Below are 21,713 nucleotides of genomic sequence, written 5' to 3'. Positions count from 1 at the left end.
CACACACACTGAGGGCTCCTCAGACCCCAGGCCCAGCCGGCCGGCTCCCCACATGGCCAGGGGAGGCCCCATCCTTCCGCATAACGCCCAGTCTCGGGGCAAGACCACAAGAGCCCGGGGCTGGTTTTTAATAAAAAAATAGGCCATTCACTTTATTCCTTCAAACATCCCGATCTGTGCTTCAGGACCAGCCAAGCCCCCGGGGGCCTCACGGTCACGGCTGGCAGAGCCTTCCCCAACCTCCAGCTGCTTCTGGCTGCTCTCTCCCGTAGGGTCAGCGGTGGGCTCTCCAGGCAGGTGGGCTCACCAGGGCCCGGCACGGCTCCCACCTCCTGGAACACAAAAATGCCCTGATCGGGGGGATGCCCTGACCGCAGCCAGACCCCGGGGATGGCACTGTAGGTCGGGGAAGTGACAGCACCGCCTCCCTTGAGGGCACGGCAGAACAAGGCCGGCCGCCCACCTGCGGTCCCCTGGGGTTGGGGTGGGGGTGCATGCTGCGGGCAGGCCCTGGAGCCTGGGTGGGCTTCGGCTGGGACAGCCCCCGCTAGCACCCCCTCTGTGCACCCGAAGGCCCTGCCCCAGACCCGGAACCTCAGGGCACAGCCCCCACTGTGCTCAGAGGAGATGCCTCCTACCTCTAGGGATCTGCTGACCCAGACATCCTCCCCCATATCACGCGTTCACATCACGAACCCACCTAAGCCGTGCTGAGGGCCTACTTGGTACCTGCCGTCTGGGCACTCGGGACCCACCCGCAAAAATCACATTACTAGCCTTATGGGCTCGTAAGGCTATGCAAATATGTGCGTAGGCCACGTCAGATGTAGCAGGCTGTGCCATCAAGACACATGAATGTGGGGACACCAGGACAACAGGCAGGGAGGGCATCTCCACTAAACAGACGCTATTGGAGGAAGGGAACAAAGCTTACACACAGAAAGGAGAGCAGTGCAAAGGCCCAGAGGCACACGTGGGCTGGCAAGAAGGAAGCACCAGAGCCCAGCATGTGGAACCCAGTGGGAGAGGGGTGTCGCCAGGGGAGGGGAATTAGATGGCCCCCTCCCAAGAAGGCCTCTACGACCCTGGGTCTGCCGCCAGATGCCTGAACACACCCACCCCCCAAACTTACCTAACATCGTCACACTTGGGAGGTGAGCTCCTAAGGGCCAGCCTTCCTGCCTTTGGAAAGCCGTTGGCTCCACCCGCCCAGAGCAGAGCCGCGGGGAAGGCCTGTCTCTTCCAGGGTGCAGGGCTACCTGTACCCCACCCCACCCCACCCCCACGTGCTTACCCTGCCACTCACACCAGCCTCCTCCTCTTCCGGGCATGCCAGGAGTGCCGGGTTCTGAGCACATCCAGGTTGTCAGAACTGTCTAGGCAGGAAGAGGCAGAGCTCTCCCCACGGTCTGGGGCTCCCTGAAACAAAACCCAGGCAGATGGGGACAAGAATAACCCCCAGCCAGGACAGGCGGGGAAAGCGACAGCAGCAAGGGGTATGCCAGGGCAGAAGCTGGGTCCTGACACCCTGGACGCCAGGGACAGGCAGCTCCCCAGACCGGTCCCTGCAGATGGTGAGACACTACAGGCTGGGCCTGGGGACATGGCCACGTGCAGGGGCCACACAGGGGCTCTGGCTTCCCACCCCGCACCCCTTGGGGTCTCCAACCTCCCAGCGATGCCACACAGCCAGCCCTGTGTCATGGCAGTGGCCCTGGAGAGCCGGCAAGCAGGACAGGGGGACGAGGAGTCCTTCCCCGCACGGCCCCCAGTCACAAGCCCTGCCTCCCGCTGTCTGGACGGCGCAAAGGCGAGCTCCAGCTGGGGAGGCCCGCGACCTGCAGGGACCCCACAATCTTCCTGATCCGGCACCAAACGAGGCGGCCCGGCTCTCCTGCTCTGCCACAGAAGATGTGGAGACACCTCTCTGCATGTTTAGACCGGGCTTCTTGTCAGGCAACAGGAAAAGGGGTTTTGCCTCCACAGCTCAGAAGACTCTTCTGAGGCCAAGGCCGCCAGAGTAGGCCGCCAGAGCAGACCTCGAGAAGGACCTCGGGGTCCCGGACGTGCAGGGCCGCCAGCAGGAGTCCGCGTGTGGGTGTGGGTGTGCGTGGAGCCTGAGCCTGTCTGCTCAGCCCTCCGGCAGGGCTGTGTGGCCAGGCCAGCGGCCCCAGGGGTGGCCGAGGGGTTTCGTGAGTGGAGAGGTTCCTTCCCCTCCCGTTTTCCACACTGGCCTCAAGGGAGGCCACATCCACACAGACGGAGCCCAGAGCCAGCTTCCTCCTCAGCAACCAGTCAGCCACGGCTCCCACCCACTCCTGCCCACGCTGTTCCGGGTGGGCTGGGCACCCACAGCGGCCACGGGGAGGCTGGGTGGGTGCTACGTGCCCACGGCCACCTACCTGAATGGGGGTGGCGGCCGCCGGCCCTGCCTGAGGACCGCTCGTGGAGCAGCCATCAATGAGCTCCGACTCCTCCAGGCCCAGGTCGTCCTCGCTCTCGGGGTCAGCCCTCGTGGCTACAGACAGGGTGGTGGGAACGCCATCGGGGGACAGGGTGGCCAGGAGCGCAGGGAGGGTGAAGGCCGCCAGGAACCGTGCCTTGAGCAGCAGGTAGGCCGGGCTGTCCCGGAGCCACCTCCGTACCTGTCCCAGCGAGGTGTGCAGGGCTCCGGCGCCCCCCGGCACGAGGGAGGCGGCTCTGCGCTCCAAGGCCGCCTTCTGGAGCAAGAGTGCAGACAGGGCCCGCAGGCTGCACAGGGCGGGGGGCTGGTAAGGCAGCCCTCCCCCCAGCGGGGGCACGCTCACCCCACGCCGTCCCCTCAGCCATTCCCGCACGACCGCCTCACCCTCCTGAGACACGAGGTCCAAGTCCAGGGCACCCCTCTCAGGCCCAGGCCGGGGTGGGGGTGGCCTCTCCAGGCCCAGAGGCTCCCCGAGTCTCTCTGGTCTCAAGGCGGACCCTGCTGTCCCTCCTGGGCCACTCCCAGGGCCGGTGCCACCTCGAAGGGGCTGCTGGCTGGGCCTGGGGGACTTTGCTTCAGGGTGGTCAGCCAGGAGCGTGGCTTGGGAGGGTGCCCCAGACACGGCGGTGTCCCCGGCCGCTTGGGCCTCTCCAGGGAAGGAGCCCCCTGCCGGGCCGTGGGCCCCGTCTCTGTCCACCTCCACGGGACCTTGAGACTGGTGGGGCATCGGAAGGCCCGGCGGGTCTGTCTTGGAGGGAGGGTCTGAGTCTGTGTCCCGGCTGGTGGGGGGCTGCCAGGGGTGGGTCGGCCCGGGGAGCCCGGGACCCTGGCCTATCTGTGTCCCAGGCAGGGAGGACGACAGAGCCACTGACAGTCCCTTGGAGTCAGAGGTCCCTGCTGGCCCAGGAAGGCTCACCACGGTGGGCACGGGGAGTAGCCCCTGGGCTGTGAGCACCCAGGTGACAGGCAGAGGGGTGCTGGCCACCACCTGTGACCCCCTCTCGTGTGCACCCACAGCTGGTGTCGGGCAGATGGGCTGGACGGGCAGCTGAGAGGGGCTGGGGACTGCAGGCAGAAAGGGTGGTGCCTCTGGCAAGCCCTGCTTCTGGGCGGTGGCAGGGGCCTGAGACTGTCCCGGGCCACCTCGATGGCAGTTCACGGGGACCTGGCTGGGGCCCAGAACCGGCACCATGGAGGCAGCGGGGGCAGCCTCTGTGGAGGCCAGGGCGCCGGCCAAGACTGGCAGGGTGGAGGGCCTTCCGTCCTCGGCTGAGGCCCGAGAACCGGAAATGCACGGCTCTGTCGCGGCAGGGGCGGTAGGCCGGGAGAGCACCGAGGCCGTGACAGCCAGGCCCGAAGCCGAGGGGCCGTGGGGGGCCACCGGGAGACGGGGCTGGAGAATCAGTGGGGAGGAGAGCAGCAGCTGGGGTGGGAGGACCACAGCGCCCGGGGCGGCCCTCCTGGCCCGGGCCTCCCGCAGCCGCTTCTCCCGGAGCAGCTCGGAGACAGTCTTGGGCTTGGGCCGGGGACCACACGGAGCTGGTGGGGGCGCCTGCGGACCGGACTCGGCATGGCAGGGCTGCAGCCCCCTGCTCCCTTTGAGGCTGGCGCTCTGCTTCGCAGCTTCTCGGGCTGGCACGCTCCGGAAGCTGTGGCCTGCAGGGCAGACAGAACACATGTGCTGATGAGCGCCACACACGCGGGGCAAAACAGGCCTCCCGTCAGGAGGGCCCTCGCGGAGGGCAGGCTGCTGCCGGGAGTGTGGAGCAGGAGCCGTGGCGTCCGAGCTCCTGCCGTGGCCGGGGTGCTAGGTGCAGGGCAGCCCGTCAAGTATGGGACAGCACCGTGCCTTGTCCTCAAAACAAGGACCGTCAGGCACCCCTGCCCGCCTCTCGCGGTCTCCCAGGACACCAGACCTTCGCGCGGTGCTGCTGGCGTGGGGAGACGGGTAGCGGCCAGCAGCAGAGGTCCCTGCCGGATGCCCGGGGCTGGAGGAGCCCCCACACCTCCTGGGTCTGCACTGGGGAAGCCCCAGGGTGGCTGGTGCACTGGGGGCGGGGGGGATAGGAGCCCAGGGGCTGTCTCTGCCACCTCCCGCCAGCCACGCTCTCGTCCCTGCCGTGGCGTTCAGACAAGACCCGTCAACGGAGCCACAGCTGTGCTGCTCAGAGCCTGACATTCAGCGCCTACGACAGGTTTGCCCCTTTCCCACTGGACACAATGGCAAGACAGGGGCAGAGACAGACGGTACCTGTAGCGTTCCGGGTACTTGAAGGCATCTGAAAAAGAAAGGCGAGCACCTCAGAGAAGTCCCCGGGGCACCTTGGGTGAGTACATCACATCGGGGTTTGAGGGAGAGACAGGAGCCTGGCCATCCGGGCAGAAGGGTTCCAGGGCTGCGTCGGAGCACCACAGGGCTGATCTGGTCATTCTGTCACTCCCTCCAGTTGTGACTGGCCTCAGGGACACGACCGCTCCCGGACGGACCCCACGCCTGGCATCCTACCCCAGCAGGGCAATGCCCAGAGCAACACATGCCAAAGGGCTCGGAGACCCCCTTGCAGGAGTGGGGCGGTGTGGCAGAGGGAGCACATTGTGCAGGGGAAGCAGGCAGGCCTGGGTGCCGGGTCTGGCTCTGCCCCCCCCCCCCCGCCCCTCCCCCGGCAGGACTTGAAGCGAAGTCCCCCCACGGCTCCCGGCAGGTGGGCAGACACCTTCTAGGAGAGACCCCTGAGCGAGGGGGCCAAGGGCGAGCAAGGCTGCTCCCGGGCGCTGGCCTAGCCTCTAGGCCACCCGGGAAGGCCTTCCGTCCTGGGAAGGACTGGTGTCACTTACTCCCTGGCTGGACGAGTGCTGCCCATCCCCTGGGCACCAGCCCTGCCGCCTCACAGAGGGGAGGGACGGGTGGCAAAAGCCAGCTGAGCCCGCATCCAGCGCTCACCCCTAGTTCTCACCGGTAGGAGCCCAGGCACTGGTTCCCGGGTGCCAGTCTGCAGCAGGGCAGGGGGCTGGGCCTTCCTCTCTCGAACGACCTCCATGCAGCCAGCAGTGTCAATCTGGAACAGCTGAGGGACACGCAGGACCCGTGTGGGACATACATGTGACAAGAGCCCATCTCCTTTCCCCACCGAGAACCGAGATGACAAGGGTGCCCGTGACGAACATAGGGCAGCTCCAGAGCCGGGCATGGCCCCACGAGGCTGCGACCCCCTCACTCGGGCCCAGGCGCCCCGGCTGCTCAGTGCCACGCTCCCGCCACGTCCAGGTCTCTGCTCCTCGAGCCTCCATTTACACCCTGGGGCTCCCAGCACCTCCGTCCCTTCCTGGGGGTGGGGCGGCGCTGTATCGTGGCCGCCTCTTCCACGTTGACTTGCCTGCTGAAAGCTGCAGGCCACGAAAAACCCTTTCCAAGGGTCAAGTTCAGAAAGCCGGACTTTAAGAAGCAAATCCACAAACTTCACAACTTCGCCCGATGAAAACAGAGCACGAGCTAAGAAAGCTCTATGCGAGGGGCTCACCTGGATAAAGAGGGTGAACACCGGGGTGCTGGCCAGGTGGGCGTCCTGAAGCTGCTTCCTGATGCCATCGGCTGAGGAGACAAAGTGGCTCTGGCTACCGAGGCCCCTCTCCTTGAGGCCCCCCAGGACCCCACGTCCCTCTGCCGCCGCTCTCAGCCACAAGGAAGGGCGGGGACCAGAGGGCGCGCCGAGCCTGACTGGCCCTCCCAAGCCGAGCACCCCTGCCCCTGGAGAACGACCAGCTTCTGATGTCTGAGGAGACCCTTGCTAAGGCCTGAATGGCTGGTCGCTTCCAAAACCATCCCCTGGGTGCCAATCAGGTCAGAGACAAAACGCAAGCAGCCCTCTGAGGGGGGCACGTAGGTCCCCTCCCGTGCACCACGCACCGCCCCCAGCAGGGTCACCCCTCATTGCCCTGTGTCTCCGCAACCCCGGGCCCCACAGGAGGCTCTCGAAGGGGCCCCAGCCTTGAAGGAGGCTCTTGAAGGGGCCCCAGGGCAGTACCTCGGGTGTGTGCTGCGGCAGGCCTTCGAGGAGTGCAGGGCAGGACGATGTCGCCCACCCACAGGCTCACAGCCATCAGGAGCTGGCGCTCAAGGAGCCTCCTCTGCAGGGAGTGTCCCCGCCATCGCTGCCTGTTCCCGATCGTCCTGTGCCACAGCTGCTGGATGCAGGGCCCGGCTACGGCGCGGTCACTGGGGCCGGCCCCCACGGATGGGCCGAGCAGGCCTGGCTGCCTCAGTTTCTTCTTCTGTGTGAGGAAGAAAGGCATTTGGGGTTCCTGGCCCTTCCCTGTTCTGGAGGGGCAGGGCGCCCAAGACCAAGGGCGCAGGGGGCCCAGACCGAGGGGGCGGGGGACCCAGACCGAGGGCGTGGGGGGCCCAGACCGAAGGGGCAGGGGGGCCAGACCGAGGGCGCGGGGGGCCCAGACCGAGAGAGCAGGGGGCACAGACCGAGGGGGCAGGGGGCCCAGACCGAGGGGGCAAGGGGGCCAGACCGAGGGCGCGGGGGGCCCAGACCGAGGGCGCGGGGGGGCCAGACCGAGGGCGCGGGGGGCCCAGACCGAGGGCGCGGGGGGCCCAGACCGAGGGGCAGGGGCAGCGGGGGCCGTGGGCCAGCCCTACCAGGGTCCGGCACCGGTGGGCCGTGTTGGTCCTCAGCACCTGCAGCACGGTCTCCAGGGGCAGCCTGAGCAGACGACTCCCGCTCTGACAAGAAGACGACGCGAGCTGGACACGTGCGGTCCTGGCTCACGGCCTGCAGGGGCCCAGATCCACGGCGGGGTGGTGGGATGCCCTGAAGTGCGGCGGCCTCGGGCAGGTCCCTAAGGCTGGCACCGACACGCCTGCCCAGCTTGGCTGAACCCAGTGCTGACAGAGTCCCCGCTCCCTGCAGCCAGCTCCCTGAGCTGAGGGCACCAAATGCCCATCAATCCCACGGGCAGCAGCCTGCGGTTACAGATGCGGGAGGGAAACCACGCGGCACGGGGGCTGCCGCGAGCCCTGCCTGCTGTCCCTCAGGGGCCAGAGCGCAGCCTCCAACCTCTCCCAGCACAGACCGACCTGTTTGATCCTGACCGCAACTCTGCCCCCAGCCAGGGCCCTGACACCTCTAATGTCAACCGGGCAGGTGTGCACGTGACCCGGCAAGGGGACCCGTCAGGGACTTCTGGACTTACAAGAGCTGGGAGGGCACCCCGCCTTCTTGCTGCCTCCCCACGGAGCGCCCTCGACAGCGCACGCACGGCTTTTAAAGGAAACCGGCAGGGAAATGGAGACAGCTGGTGGTCTTGATAAAGACGGCTGCTGTCCCAAACACAGTCCCCCCGAAACAGGTTGGGAACGAACGTTCTATTGAGCGAGGACAGGGTATTGCTCCCAAATGCCCAGGAACACAGCGGATGCAAGCCCAGCACCAGCCTCGTGACCCCCAAGCAGGAGAGCATCCGATCCAGGGTGCGCTGGGGTCTGTGGCCTACCTCGTCCGCCGGCGCCTCTGAGCCCGAGGGGGGAGCATCCGCTGAGCCCGGGCAGCCGACGGCGCTCACATTGGAGCTGCGGGTCCCCGACGGGGCGTGCGCCCGGCCTGCCTCCTGTGCGGGAGCCGAGGCCGCGGACCAAGCTGCTGGGCCAGCCTCCGCCCCGCAGGCGCCCCTGGGAGGGCTGGGGGAGGCAGCAGGGCGTCCCGGCCGGCCCCAGGCGCCCCCCGCGCACGGCCCGCCGGCGCTCTGCCTGGCAGGCACCCACAGGTCCATGTCTGGCACGGCGTGCTGTGCTGAGGGCAGCACCTGGCCCCCCGCCCGGGCCTCTGGGGCTTCCTCTGGCTCCGACCCCTCACTGTCCCTGCTGCTGCTGCTGCTGCTGCTGCTGTCCCCATCGCTGCCGTCCTCGCTGCTGGAGCTCCAGCGCACGCTGCGAAGGGGCCGCCGCCGCCGCCTCCTCCCCCGACTCTGCTTCTTCTGGGGGGAAAGGGCTGCTTAGAGGCGTTGGCGACCCGGGGCTCACGGACCGGGGACAACGGGCACGCGGGCCAACCCTTTGGTGAGAGACCACGAGCAGGCTTGGACACGGTGCGCCGAGAGCACGGCACCCACATGGCTCTGAGGCGGCAGCGGCTGCCGACCAGCCCGGGTCTTCGTGCCCTTGGCCTCCAGGAAGAAGACACGTGCCAGGGCCAGAAACCAGACGTCTCTCCTCTCCCCGCCACCACGCACCCCCCCCCACCCCCCCCCCACCCCCCCGCCGCGGGATGCCGGCTCCCCTAGCGATATGACCTTCGGACCGACTTTTGGGCGAGCCTTACCCTGACCATGATTTTCCACTTGCTCAGACACTGGGAGCCCGTCCGATGGGGTAGTTCCGAAGCTATCTTTGCCCAGTGACCTACGGAGGCGAAACAACACAGAAGCCGTTTCACGCGATGCTCGACAACGCGTCTACCAGCTTGAAAAGCGCCCTTCCAGGAGACGCGCTGTCTCCCAGAGAGGACCTGCGTCGTATTCCGTCGGCACGGGGTCTCCCGGTCACCTGCACACCGCGCCCCACATCTGAGCAGCTCAACGACACGCAGGGCGTCCGGTTCTCCAAGGACAATCAGCCCTTTAACAAAATTCTAGAGAATGCACATCCCGGAGAGAAAAAACCGTCCACGCTCATGTAAAAACGGCCCTCGCGTGTCCGCCATGCTCAGGCTTCAAACCCGACATTTAAAACCGTCTCTTCTTTCCTTCCGGACAGGGCTGGTGGGAGGGCACGGGTGCCCTGCTTTCACGGACAGCGTGACCCTGTGGGACGGAGGTCAGGTTTCGGCACGCACCCGCACTCAGCACCACCGCGTCTGGGACTTTTCCTAAGGAGACGCTGCGAACAGGAGTGAGGACGCGGCTACTGAACCCTCAGCTCTTTCCGGCCGCAGCAGAGACGGGAGACAGCTGTCCGCCAGCGGATGGCGGGCTGGGAGACTCGTGTGTCGTCACTCGGGGACATACGACGCAGTCGTCGAAAGCCACGGTCGAACACAGGACGCGTAAAGGCAGAAAAACATTCGCCCACGGACGGCAAAATGGCGCAAAACAGCCAACGCGGTTACATCGTGTCGAACGATGCAACTTTCAAAAGCCGCCCTAGAAACGGGCCCAGAGAGGACGGGGCAGGGGCGCGGGGCCGGCGGCACAGCTCTCCCCCTGGTGCCCGTGGCGCTCTCGACTCGACGCTGACCGTCATCGGTCTGTGAGAAGGAAGAGCCGCCGCTGCCGGCTGAGGACCCAGGGGCAGCAGAGACCCGGGGAGCGAACGGGCCGAGGACTCACCGACGCCGTACTTTTCTATCAGTTCCATCAACTTCTCCTCCTCTTTTGCGCTCCATCGCCCCTTCTTCAGGCCGAAGTGCAGCCTTCTGAGGTACCTGAAAGCAGCAGGGGCACAGGCAGCGTCAGGCGCCAAAACACCCTCCCGCGCTGTCCCGCGCTGTCCCGGCACCAGAAGCTCGGTGACAAACGAAACGAAAGCTGTAAGCTGGACTGTGGGGGAATAAGCTTCGGAGTTCCCTGAGCCTGCAGGACGGGTTAACAAGGCGTGAGAAACTAGAAAGCCACAGGATGTTCGCACCCAAGTTTGGGTAAAGGAGACTCGGCAAAGTGCGACAAAGGTCCCGGTGTAGGACGAAGGCACAGGAAGAGGGGCTCTCGGGACGAAAATGTCCAAGGGGAGGTGAACAGCATTAGGTAAATAGATATGCGGAGGGCGGGGCCCAGGCCCCAGTACAAAGGTATGTGAGGTAAACGAGATTCGCTATTCAGCTTGGGGACAAGCCCCAACTTAATGCTACAGCAGAAAGCTGCTTTCACAGGAAGCAAGGACCAAGTTAGGCAAACAGGTCAACAGGGCCAGAGATCCCTGCCGGGTGAAGTTGCCCAGAGGGAGCTAATTAGCAAGGGAAAGGGGCCTTGTTGACCCTGAGGTAGCAGGCTCCCTCTGACCGTCCTGACCGTCAGCGGGTCTCATCCCCTAGGCTAGCTAAGACTCTGGGCGTCATCAAAACTAAAAGCTTTCAAGGCGACTCACGGGACGCCATGGAGAAAGTGACAACACAACCCACACGCCGGCAGCGAGAATTTGCCAGGCAAGCGTCGTGTCCGCTAAGGGACCCCTGGCCAGAACGCTAACAAGCCAACGCCACAAACACAGCTCCAGTTCTCGAAGGGGCCAATGAGGGGCGCCTGGGCCGCTCAGCTGGTTGACTGTCTGACCGGCTCAGGTCACGACCTCACAGTTCGTGGGTTCCAGTCCCGCATCGGGCTCCACGCCGACAGGATGGATGGATCCTGCTTGGGCTTCTCTGTCTCCCCGTCTCTCTGCCCCTCCCCCGCTCAGGCTTTCCCGCTCCCTCAAAACAAACAAGCTTTACGACACGAGTGACATTCCTGCAGACAGGATCCGCAAACAGCCGGTTAGCACGCGGACGCCCCGCATCACGGGCCGTCCAGGAGATGCAAGGTGAAACCACCCGAGATGCCACGGCACACCCACTGAGCCGCCTGCAATCCGGAAGACGCACAGGAGCCGGCAAGGGCATGCAGACACCGCGGCCCCACGACCGCCGCCGCCGAGGGAAAAGTCACCGCGTGACCGAAAACCCCGCTCCCGGGCGCGCACCGGGAGCAGCGACCGTCCGTCCGCACGCGTACTTCCGCACACACGTTCACGTCTCCGAGGTCATCCGCGCTGCCGTGTCAAAACTGCATCTGTTTAGCTTGTGAAGGAATCTCCACCCCCAACGGGGGCTCAAACTCACGACCCCAAGATGGAGAGTCCACGCGGCACCGTCCCAGCCAGCCGGGCGCCCCTGGATTTCGTTTGTTTTACAGCTGAATGACATCGTGGCGTCCATCCGATTTTAGAACCACACCTGTGGCTTCCCTGTTCTTCCCGCCGGACATCGGCTGTTTCCGCCCCGTGGCCAGTGACCGGCGTGGCTGTGGACACGAGTGTACGTGTGTCCGTTTGGGGCCCTGCTCTCAGGACGACACAAGCACTCGCTCCGTTTCCCGAGGACCCTCCGCTGTCTTCCACAGCGCCTGCACCGTGCTGCGCTCCGCGGGCACACGAGGGCCATGCTTTCTCCACACGCGTGCCGGCACCTCCTCTTTTCCAGAACTGTCCTAAGACAATCGTCCCGCCGCATGTGAAGTGGTCTCTCGCTGCTGCCGTGACCTGTTATCTCCCCCACGACCGATGACCGGTGACGCCAAGCATCTTTCCGTTTCCTCTCTGGAGAAAGGTCTGCGTGAGGCCCCGTCCTCATCCGTTTTGCTGTCGTTGGGACACAGGGTTTCTTTGTAGGGGGGTCAAATGTCCTAAGCTGATGGGGGTGACGGGCCGCACCGCTCAGTCGATGCACCAAAACCCACAGGACGGGACCCTTTGAGTGAAGACGCCGGACGCTGCACAGATCACGTTCTGGTGAAACGTTATGAGGACACCCGAGCTGACACGAGGCGGCCGAGGCTGCCTCCAGGGCCCTGGCCCGTCAGGGCTCTGGCGGAGGAACCTGGACGACGGGCTCAGAGGCACTGCCGACCAGGGGCCACCTCACGCTTGGAAAAACAGCAGCCATCCTGCTTCCCTACCGGTCACCACCCCCCCGGCCCACCCCCCACCAGCAGCCCACCCGCCGGCCCACCCGGAAGCGGCCCCGGCGAGGCCCCCCTCACCCAGCGGGGTCCAACTCACCGATCTCGGCACTGGGCATCGCTCCTACCTGGCACCTCTTCCCGGATTTTAAACCAATCCTGCTCCCCGTACTTGGCGACGGCTCGAAGCAACTTCTGCAGGAAAGGACGGCAAACCAGCGATGCGTCTGCGGGCAGCCGTGACCCCTGCACCCTCCGCTCAGTCCCCTGAGGAAGGAAGGTCCGAGGACGGCTCTCCTCGGCCTCGGCCTCCGCGGCGGCGGACTCACCGCATCCTCCTCCGGGGCCCAGAGCCCCTTCTTCAGGTTGGGGTCCAAGCTCTTGGTCCACCGGTAGATGAGCTGCATGGAGTCTCTCCCTTCCATGTAGTAGACAACTGGGGACGGAGGGGCGGCGTGGGCACCCGGGACTGCGCGACCCCGCGTGCCTGCGGGGACCGAGCTGCCTCCACACGCGGGGGGGCTCCGGGCCCGGGGGCGCCAGGGCGCCCAGCGGCAGGGGCAGGGGCACGTGCGGGCGGACTCACTTCTCCGGTAGGGGATGTGGCTGCCGACGCGCATCTCCCGCACGAGCTGGGTGAGCAGGTGGTCCTCCTCTGGGGTCCACTCTCTGCGCTTCAGAGCCCTGTTGTGCTGCTGGTACTTCTGCAGGCACTGGAAGGCGCTGCGGCCGGTCTTCCGGGGCCGGGGCAAAGCACAGTGGGCGTTACCCAGCGAGCACCCCCGCGGAGGGCCCGCCAGGGTACAAGTCGCGAACGCCACCGCCCGCTCACTCGCACCAGAGCCCTGGAGGGACGGCGCAGGGCATTCCCCCCCCCCCCCCCGCCCCCGTGGCGGGAGACGGCCGCGAAGCACCAGATGGGACACGGACGGCGAGAGCGCGAGTCCAGAAACATCCACGACGCTTCCCTCACGTGACACCAGAGCTGCCCCGGAGTGCTCACAGGGGCGCCAGCGCGACGATCCGGGGGAGCAGCCGCCCCGCAGAGCGCGCGCTCTGTGAGCCGGGGGCCTGCCTGCTGCCCAGTCCCGGGGCCCCCGGAGGGCCGGTCTCTCTGAAGCCTCCGTGGTCCACCCAGACGACGGGGCAGCGGGGGCTGGATGCGTGTCGGGGTGCGGGGACGGGCGCGGTGTGGCGCCCGTGTCTCTGGAGGCGCCCTCCCAGGGGGGCTCCGGGGCGACCGGACCCCCGCTTCCACACACGCCGCGGCTCAGCAACTATACCACCAGTCTACACCGCCGACGGGTTTGCTCAGACCCGTCCCCTCACTCGTTTCCTTATGGGGAGGGAGCTTCCCAAGAGCTAACTGACGTTACCTGAACCCTCTTTTTTCCTAAAGAAAACTCCCGAGTCACAGAAGACGTGACGCACGGACGGACGCGCAGTCTGCTCAGCTACGGGGACTGGGTGCGACGATGCCTTTTTAGACACGACACCGCGCGTGATTCTCTCACGATCCTTGAACGAACGCAGCCGCTGACCCTCGTGAAAACAGAGGACCCCTGCCCAGACAACGCTAGGAAAGCGAGACCGGGAGCCGCAGACGGGAGAAAACATCCGCAGAACACATCCATCCGATCAAGGACCGTTGCTCTCAACACGCAGAACGGTCCTTGAAGCTCAGTAAGAAACGATCTGACTACGAAACAGAGCAAACGTTGGGGGGCCTGGAGGCTCAGTCAGTCGAGCGTCCGACTTGATTTCTGCTCGGGTCGTGCCGTCACAGTTCGCGAGATGGAGCCCCGCGTCGGGCTCTGCGCTGCCAGGGCGGAGCCTGCTTGGGACCCCTCTCTCCTTCTCTCTGCCCCTCCCCCCGTGTACGTGTGCTCTCTTGTGCACGCGTTCCTCCTTTTTTTCAAACACTTAAAAAAAAAACGCCAAAAACCTCAACAGACCCTTTGCCAAAGACACGCAAACGAGCGATAAAGCGCCGTTTATCGTCAGGGAGACGCAAAAGCAAAGCAGCCACCCTCGCACCCCTGCAAGGACGGCTGGAGCCTGGAGCCCTGACACGGCCACACGCCGGCGAGGACGCGGGGTGGCGGGACTCTCGTTCGTGGCGAGGGCTACGCGGCGTGGGGCGGCCAGTCCGTAGGACTGTTTGGTGGCTTCCTCCAGAACCAAACACCCTCTTGGCACACGACCGCTCCTTGGTGTTGACCCAAACGAGTGCAAGACTCACGTCCACCCAGACACCTGCGCACAGATGTTACCAGCCGCCTCATTCACAATCGCGGGACCCTGGAGCGACCAGGATGCCCTTCAGCAGGTGGGCGGACCACGCTTTATCCAGACAAGGGGACGTCAGCGCTAAGGAGAAAGAAGCGGCCGAGCCGGGAGAAGACACGCGTGTTCCGCGCGGCCTTGGTTAACGTCAGTGTGGTTCCCTGCAGTCACGTGCTGGTCTACGAAAGCAGTAAGTCATACCACGGAGATCGCACGGATCACGTTCCCAGGTCGTGAACCAGCAAAACTCAAACCGGAGAATAATACAAGATATTTCAAGAAACCGAACCACAGAGAGAGTGACAAAGCACATTCTCATGTAAACTAAGATCCAAAGACGTGATGAAAAAACCCCGAAATCAGACCCGTCCTAGAAACCTACAAAGAGGAGAGCTCACAGCAAGCTGTTCTCAGACAAGCAGGCCTTAAACGCCTTCGTGAGTAAAGACAGACTGAACGAAGCCCTTTAGCCTTCACCTCGGAAACGAGAAAACCAACGCGAGACCCCGGAAGAAACCAGGAGCGTTCCCCTTAAGCCCCATCAGAACGAACCCCCGGGCTTGACGGGGACAAGGAAGGAGGATCTGGAAGGAAGCCAAAGACAGGCCTGGAGGGGCGGGGGAGGGCGAGGGAGCACTCAGAGACGGGATGGGGGCCAAGGAGCTAGAAGCTCCTGGAGACTCTGCCGTGGGAGGGGGGAGGGGCTGCTGCCCCCAGGGCCGCACCCTCCAAAGCGGCACCGAGAAGAACCTGACGGCTCCCAGGGTGAGATGTGCCACGCAGCCCGCGGAGACCCCAAACCCGCCCGGCCCCTCCCGGCCTCTCGGAGGCCCCTCCGGCCCTCACCCCCAGCTCCTTGGCGATCTTCTGCCACTGCAGGTGGCCGTGCTTGGCTGCGATGGCCTTGAGCTGCTCGACCTCCGGCCCGCTCCACTCCTGCTTGTTGATGCTCGGGTGCTCACGGTTCTGCCAGAACTTCCGGATCTCCTCCGCACTGCGGCCGCCCTCGAACTGCACCGACAGAGAGAGAGCCAGCCTGCGGGGGGGCCGCCCCTCTGGTGGCTGGCCGTGATGGCTCAGCACCGGGACAAGTGGGGTCCTCGTCCAGGTCGCCAGGACTTGCACAACCAAGGGTGGGGGTTGGGCTCCCAGCGCAAAGCCTGAACCTTCACACCCTCCCGTTTCAGAAGAGCCACGTCACCCCGGCGGGGCGAGCCCGCGAGGCCACCCCACACTGCTGGACACGCGCCCGACCAGAGGCTTCAAGGCAGGTCTAGTGGCCACAGGGATGAGGCCTGACCGCCTAGAGCGGACCCACGCCCCCGGCTGCCGGGACGGCCGCAGGCCGCTGTCGCCTCAGCAACCCCCCAACTTACGTTAACGTTGGATATCTTCTCCCAGTCGTGGCCGTCCAGCCTGTTCCCCAGCAAGGTCTCCTCTGGGAGCTCCCTGGAGGAAGGAACAGGTCGCCAGGGTCACGCCTGGCCTTCCTCGCCTCTCCCCAGGTCACACCCTCCCCAGAAGAGCCAGCTCACCGGATGTCCTGGATCTCCTTCTCCGCCTCTCTGCTCTGCTTCTCCAGGACCTGCCTCTCTGCCTCACTGGTCACCCTACTCCGTTTCTGGTGCAAGTATTCAAGCCTACGGGGCAGAGCAGAGGCACCGGGGTTACTCGCATCAGGGCCATGTCCCGGGGGAGGGGGGCGGTGTCTCTGGGGCCAGCTCAGCCTCCCCGTGCACCGGGGCACGTGCACCGCTCCACATGATGAGGCCCGGTGGCAGGGAGCACACACAGGAGCCTGGTCCCGGCTCTGAGCCTGCCCCTTGCAGGCAGAAGGCTGTCCGAGCTCCACGCCCAGAGGAAGCAGCCAGCGACACCCCTCTCTGGGCTGTCACCATGGTCACGTCAGTGACTAGCGCGACAGGTCTGCTGACGCAGATGATAACAACCACCAGCTCAGCGGCCCAGCCGCCAGCCCTGGGCCCGGCGTGCAGGGATGTGCTCCAAGGGCAGCCTGGCGACAAAGCCTGCAGGAACCCCTTCCGGAGGCCAGCGGAGAGGACCCATCACTGAGGCTAGTCCTGACCCACGCGTGGAGCCACGAGACTGCGGGCAGCCCCCAAGACTCCCGCCCGGCCACAGGCGCTGCGATCTGTTCACACGACATCACGTGACCCTTCGGCACACAAAAAGCGGGTCTCGTGAGCAGTGCCTATTTTCACAAGTGGAAACTGAGCCCGAGACCAGAGAAACTACCCGAGCTGTGCCTGACTGAACGCGGCCACTCGGCCTTCCCGGTTCTTGCATGCCTGGCCTCGAGCTCGGCTGCCTCCCTGGGGAAAAGTTTCAGGGGTCGGCGCCTCTCCTACGGGAGCAGGGGGACACGGCCACACCAAGCGTCTGCCTGTCACCAAGCCTCCGGCCTGGACCCCTCGCACTCCCGGCGAGGCTGGCGCCCGCGGCTGTTCCTACACTCACTTCAGTAACTTGGGCTGAAGCAGGCGCTGTAGGCGGTCGCTCACCACTGACCTTCTGAGCAAGGCCTTCTCCCAGTTTTTCCCTGAGAAGAAACAACGGCATCAGCAGAGGTCCCGACTTCCCCTCGACCAAGTGGTGGGCACGTGACCATTCCGGGACCACAGCGCCGGCCGGGTACCCCAGCCCGGCTGTTGAGCGAGCACGACGCCCCGGCCCAAGCTCACGGAAGGGCCCTGGGGCTGTGTGTTCAGGAATAAGACACGTGAGACTGCACAGCGAGCCGCGGGGATGGTGGTCCCCACATGGCGCGTGGGACAGGCCGGGGGTTTGAGTGGGCAGTCCCAGCAGTCAAGGCCCGAAGGAGCCCACGGAACCAGAGGAGGGTGCCTGTGGAAAGGCAGGGCTGTGGCGCTGAGGGCCCGGCGCAGGGGCTTACACTTAGTCACCAGGAGCTCCTCGAAAGCCTTGATGCCCTGGGCGGCCTTCTCCCGCGTGTCTTCGTTGGCCGGAGGCCCCTGCCAGACAGGGCAGCGTCACGACGCGGCCGGACGCCGAGTGCTCTCGCCCCACGGCCCACGCTTCCCCTCGGCCTCCTCGAGCAGCCTGGCCACGTGTGAGGCCTGGCAGTGGACACCTGGGCCCAGCGCTGGACTCCGAGCGGCCGTGAGCACGACCCGGCCGGCACGGGCGGGCTCAGCAGCTCCAGCCCTCGCTGCCAGGCCTCTCTGATCCGGCCAATGAGCCCCACCCAAGGTGCCCCTCCTTAAGGAAACGTCTCTGGGGCTTATCCGTGGAGCCGGGGTCAGCGTGCCGTATTCCAGGCCCAGAGACCAGGTTCCAGGGCCACAGACCTTGACTTCCACCACTAGACACCAAAAGGTTTTAGGAAGATCGGAGAACGTTGTCCCGAAGAACACGAGGGAACAGACAACACCCACAGCAGGTGCGGGGAGCAGAGCCCCTTCCCACGCAGCCTGCCCCTCCCTCACGGGTGACAGTGGAGCCCCGGCTACTCACCACTCCGGTGACCCTGTCCTTGAAGTAGGGCTTCATGAAGTGCCCTATGTACAGATTCGGGGGCAGACTCTTGCCGTCTTTCACCTTGGGGCCTTTGGACCCTGCCAGGTCACACATGATCTCCTCCTGTGACAGACACAGGGAGCCCATCTGGGGCCAGGCGGCAGCGATGCCCTCGTGGAGAAGGCGACCGGGGCAGCCAGGGAGCAGACGTCACCAGAAGCACTAGTCCCGGGGCGCCTGGCCACGGGGGTGCCGAGGGCCCGTCCTACCTGCTGCTCCCGGTTCTGGGCCAGCAGGAGGCTGACCTCCGCCAGCCTCTCCTGGATGACCTCCTGGTAGACCATGTTCAGCTGCAGGCAGGTCTCTGGGTCTTCAGGGAGGGTCTTCTTGGGGTCGTCCTCGCCATTGCTGGCCTCTCCCCACCTCTCCTCTTCCTGGTCACCAGTGGGGAACCACGGGTGAGGCGGGGGGGCCTGCAGACCCGCCCCCCGTGACCCGGGCAGCACAAGCAGCCTCTGAGCTCATGCCCATCACTGGGCCAACAAGGGTTGGGGCCACGTACAGCGTGTGCATAGGCCACACGATCAAGGACACAAGAAAATCAATGTCTGGAGGAACGTCTCGGGTGGGAAGGCGTGAGGAGGTGAGCGCTTTTCACTTTCCACGATGAATGTTTCTGGTGAACCTGAAGTTCAGAACGGGCCCATAGGCCTCCGCCCCCGGCAGGGGACAGTGAGGAAGAACACGAGTGAGGAAGGCCATCAGAGGGCCGGCAAAGCTAAGAACCGGGAAGAGGCTGCTCGCTGCCCAGCAGGTGAGGAACTACGGGAAGCCTACGTTGTAAAAATTCTCCAGGTTAACGTGAGATTCTAAAACAAACCAGAAGTGGCAGCAAAAACTGGAGTGGCCTCGTTGGCGATTTATGCCTCTCGACTTTCTGAGATCCCCGTAATGCGCGTGGCTCGACCTGACGTCGTGTGTGGAAGGGTCCGAGCAGGTGAGGCTGGCCCCTCGTAGCTCTCTCGCTCGCTCGCTCTCTCCCCCCCACCCCCGCAGGCTCAATCTCCTGAACTGTGAGATCATGATCTCTCTCTCTCTCCCCACAGAAAGAGAGCTCCTTTCTGTGTTTCAGTCTACAGCGGGCCCACATGTGTGACCGCCCAGGACCGTGCCTCCAAGGACTGAGGCAGAGAGAGGGAGCTACGAGGGGCCAGCCTCGCCTGCTCGGACCCTTCCGCACGTGACGTCAGATCGACCCACACACGTTACGGAGAGCTCAGAAAGTCGGCAGGCGTAAATCCCCAACTACCAACAACAGTCGTTTCTTGGGACAATTTCCGTTTTGGTGACAAATACTTTGGGATACGTCATCTTCAGTGACGAGCACGCAGAAAAATCAAGACGAGCTCAGAGCACTGCCCTCCTGGGCCCACTGGCAGGGTGGTAACTGCCTGGGCGGGCTCCACCAGCTCAGGCCGGTACTTACCGAGGCCAGGGAGCCAGCAGCGTCCGAGTCCTCTTCAGGCAGCGAGTCTGTGGGAACACAAGCACAGGGGACGCAAGTTGGGGACGTGATGGGATGCAATACCCGCCAAAGAAACGACCGGCAGGTGCAGCACAGGGCTGTTTCCTGTTGGCCACAGGCGAGGGAAGGGCCGAAAGGCCTCAGGACAAGACTGTATTCCCTGGACCCTCCCTCCCTGAGGGTTGGTGGCTGAATGCTACCCACTAACCAGGCAGGACAGGCCCTGAGCCAAGGGCAGGGGCAGCCAGGAAGGGAAGACACAGAGAACAGGGTCCGCCAGGGCAATGAGGGGAAGCCTTGCAGGAACAGACCCGTTCGGGGGAGCTGGAGCTACTGGGGGGTGGGGAGCAGGTGCAGAGGCCCTGATCGTAGGTGAGAGAAAGGCCCCAGTGTGGTCAGAAACTCTGAGAAACTGAGACTTAGAGCTGCACCTGGGGCTGGGGAGAGGTGGGCAGGCCTGGGGGCCCAGGGGAGCCTGTGGGGTGACTCTCAGCTGTCCAGCATGGTGGCTGTCCGGCACGGAGGTGGCCGACAAGCTGAGCTCTGGAACCATCTGATTCCTGGGAAGGGCAGCCGGCCACCCACCTGGGACAGAGTGACACAGATGCCCCCAAAGGGCACTCACGCGCAGCCGGCAGGTCCACGGCACGTGGAGGAGGGGCGGAGAGAAACCATCGCGGGGAGTAAAGGCAGAGGCCAGCTTGCGCGAGAAACGGCTGGTCCGCAGCCTGCGAAAGCTCACCTGCTTCGGAATCCAGCGCAAGACCAGACTCCGAGACCTCCACGCTGATACTCGAGGAGCTGGGATCCAAGATCCTTTCTAATTCTTCAATCTCCTTTGCTATTTTCTCTCGTTCGGCGTCCACGTCCATGACTCCTACCTGCCACCAGAGCGCATCATGAGATTTCAGGAACCGAGAGTCTGCAGACACACACCCGTAGGGGATGACAGAAGCCTGCCCTGGGACTGTGATATGACACCCCCCCCTCCGTGTCCCCACGAACACCCGCTGTTTGTTCTAGCGGGTGAGGAAACCATGTGAGTGTGACCTGCCCACTCTGATCTAAGGCTGTGACCAGCAGGGGGGGCAGGGCAATGGACACCTGGACACCAACATGGCCCAAGAGCCTGGCCTGTCTTCCCAGAGCCAAGCCACAAGAGAGCTGGTCACCCAGTGCAGAAACAGCAGGTTGTGGCAGCAAAGTCACCAGAGGACAAGAACGAGACCCAGGCAGTCAGGACCTCAGCTGCGCAGCCTGCTCCCCTGCCAGGAGACGCCCAGAGAGCATCTGGCAAATGTGCAGGAAATGCAGGTGGCAGGCACTACGGGGGGCAGCAGGAACGAAGCCCCCTGAGGGCAGGGTCCCCTGAGGTTCCCTGCTCCATCTCCAGCACCTACAACGGCACCTATTGAACGAACAGAACCTTCTTTCTTAATGATACCAGTGTGGGAAGTCTAAAAGGGACAGAAAGCTGGAAAGAGAGCTAGGAGAATAAAGCTGCGGCAGAAAAAAGAGCAAAGGAACACAGCACAGACCTAGGAGCCAACGACCAAGCCCAGAAACATTCCCGTTGACATCGGACCAAGCGGGAGCACGCTTCAGCCCGATCCGCAGCACGGAGCGCCGTCTACACTCTAACCGTGTGTAACCCCAACCAGCCAAGAGCCACGCAGCTCTGCAGAGCCGGCAGCGGCTACCGGGGCATCAGGCCGCCAACCCCGCGGGCAGCGCGGGCCCCGGCCCCGTTCCTCCCACCGCCTCTCCTGGGCCCCGGCCCGCGGCCTGGCCCCGCCCCAGCCCCGCTCCTCCTACCGCCGCCTCTCTCCGGACCCGCCGCCCTCACCCTCACCCTCACCCTCACACTCACCCTCCGGCACCGCCGCCGCCAGCGCCACCGCCCCCGACACTTCAGTAGCAGAGCGACGAGAGCGCCGCGCACCGGAAGTCCCGCCTCCGCGGCCGCGGCCGCAGCGCGGGGCACGCCGGGACGGGGCTGGCGGGCGGGTGCTGCCCCCGCGCGGCCGCCCTTGGGACTGCCCGCGACCGGGCGCCGCCGTGTGGGGTTAGCGGCGCCGGACCGCTGCTTCTCGCCGGAGCGTGTGACCTCCGGTATCGCCGAGTCCCGCTTGCTTGCTTCCGCCTCTGCTAACTGTATTCGGGGCTGTTGGGTTGCAGCCAGTGGGCAAATTTGCCGAGTGCTCAGTGCTGCCGCGCGGCCGGGCCAGTGGGTAGACAGCCCCGGCGCTCTGACCCCGCGCCCTGAGAGTACCTCGGGGGACCTCGGGGCGC

General features: G+C 65.0%; 1 protein-coding gene across 3 annotated transcripts; it reads right to left on the bottom strand.

Moving 5' to 3' along the window:
• Nucleotides 1–121: 121 nt before the first annotated feature.
• SNAPC4 (small nuclear RNA activating complex polypeptide 4) lies at nt 122–21,391 on the bottom strand. 3 transcript variants are annotated; one of them, XM_043565596.1, is made up of 24 exons: nt 21,292–21,391; nt 20,164–20,302; nt 19,383–19,429; nt 18,166–18,330; nt 17,894–18,019; nt 17,313–17,391; nt 16,877–16,958; nt 15,934–16,038; nt 15,775–15,847; nt 15,245–15,409; nt 12,699–12,846; nt 12,442–12,548; nt 12,213–12,307; nt 9,791–9,885; nt 8,785–8,864; nt 7,961–8,440; nt 7,107–7,190; nt 6,487–6,733; nt 5,983–6,053; nt 5,419–5,529; nt 4,716–4,743; nt 2,403–4,120; nt 1,295–1,419; nt 122–332 (listed from the first exon to the last, which is right to left on the bottom strand). In XM_043565596.1, the coding sequence occupies exons 2-23, from the start codon at nt 20,291–20,293 to the stop codon at nt 1,303–1,305; spliced, it is 4,353 nt and encodes a 1,450-aa protein (XP_043421531.1). In that variant the 5' UTR covers nt 20,294–20,302; nt 21,292–21,391; the 3' UTR covers nt 122–332; nt 1,295–1,302. The 3 variants fall into 3 exon arrangements, with proteins under 3 accessions (XP_043421531.1, XP_043421532.1, XP_043421533.1); XM_043565597.1 differs by lacking the exon at nt 21,292–21,391 and adding an exon at nt 20,960–21,187; XM_043565598.1 differs by lacking the exons at nt 122–332; nt 1,295–1,419 and having other exon boundaries at nt 2,404–2,720; nt 2,849–4,120.
• Nucleotides 21,392–21,713: the final 322 nt, after the last annotated feature.

This window comes from Prionailurus bengalensis, chromosome D4, assembly GCF_016509475.1.
Source record: "Prionailurus bengalensis isolate Pbe53 chromosome D4, Fcat_Pben_1.1_paternal_pri, whole genome shotgun sequence".
Taxonomy (NCBI): Eukaryota; Metazoa; Chordata; class Mammalia; order Carnivora; family Felidae; genus Prionailurus; species Prionailurus bengalensis.
The sequence above is the reverse complement of the archived record's forward strand: the minus strand, read 5'-3'. Positions and strand labels throughout refer to the sequence as shown.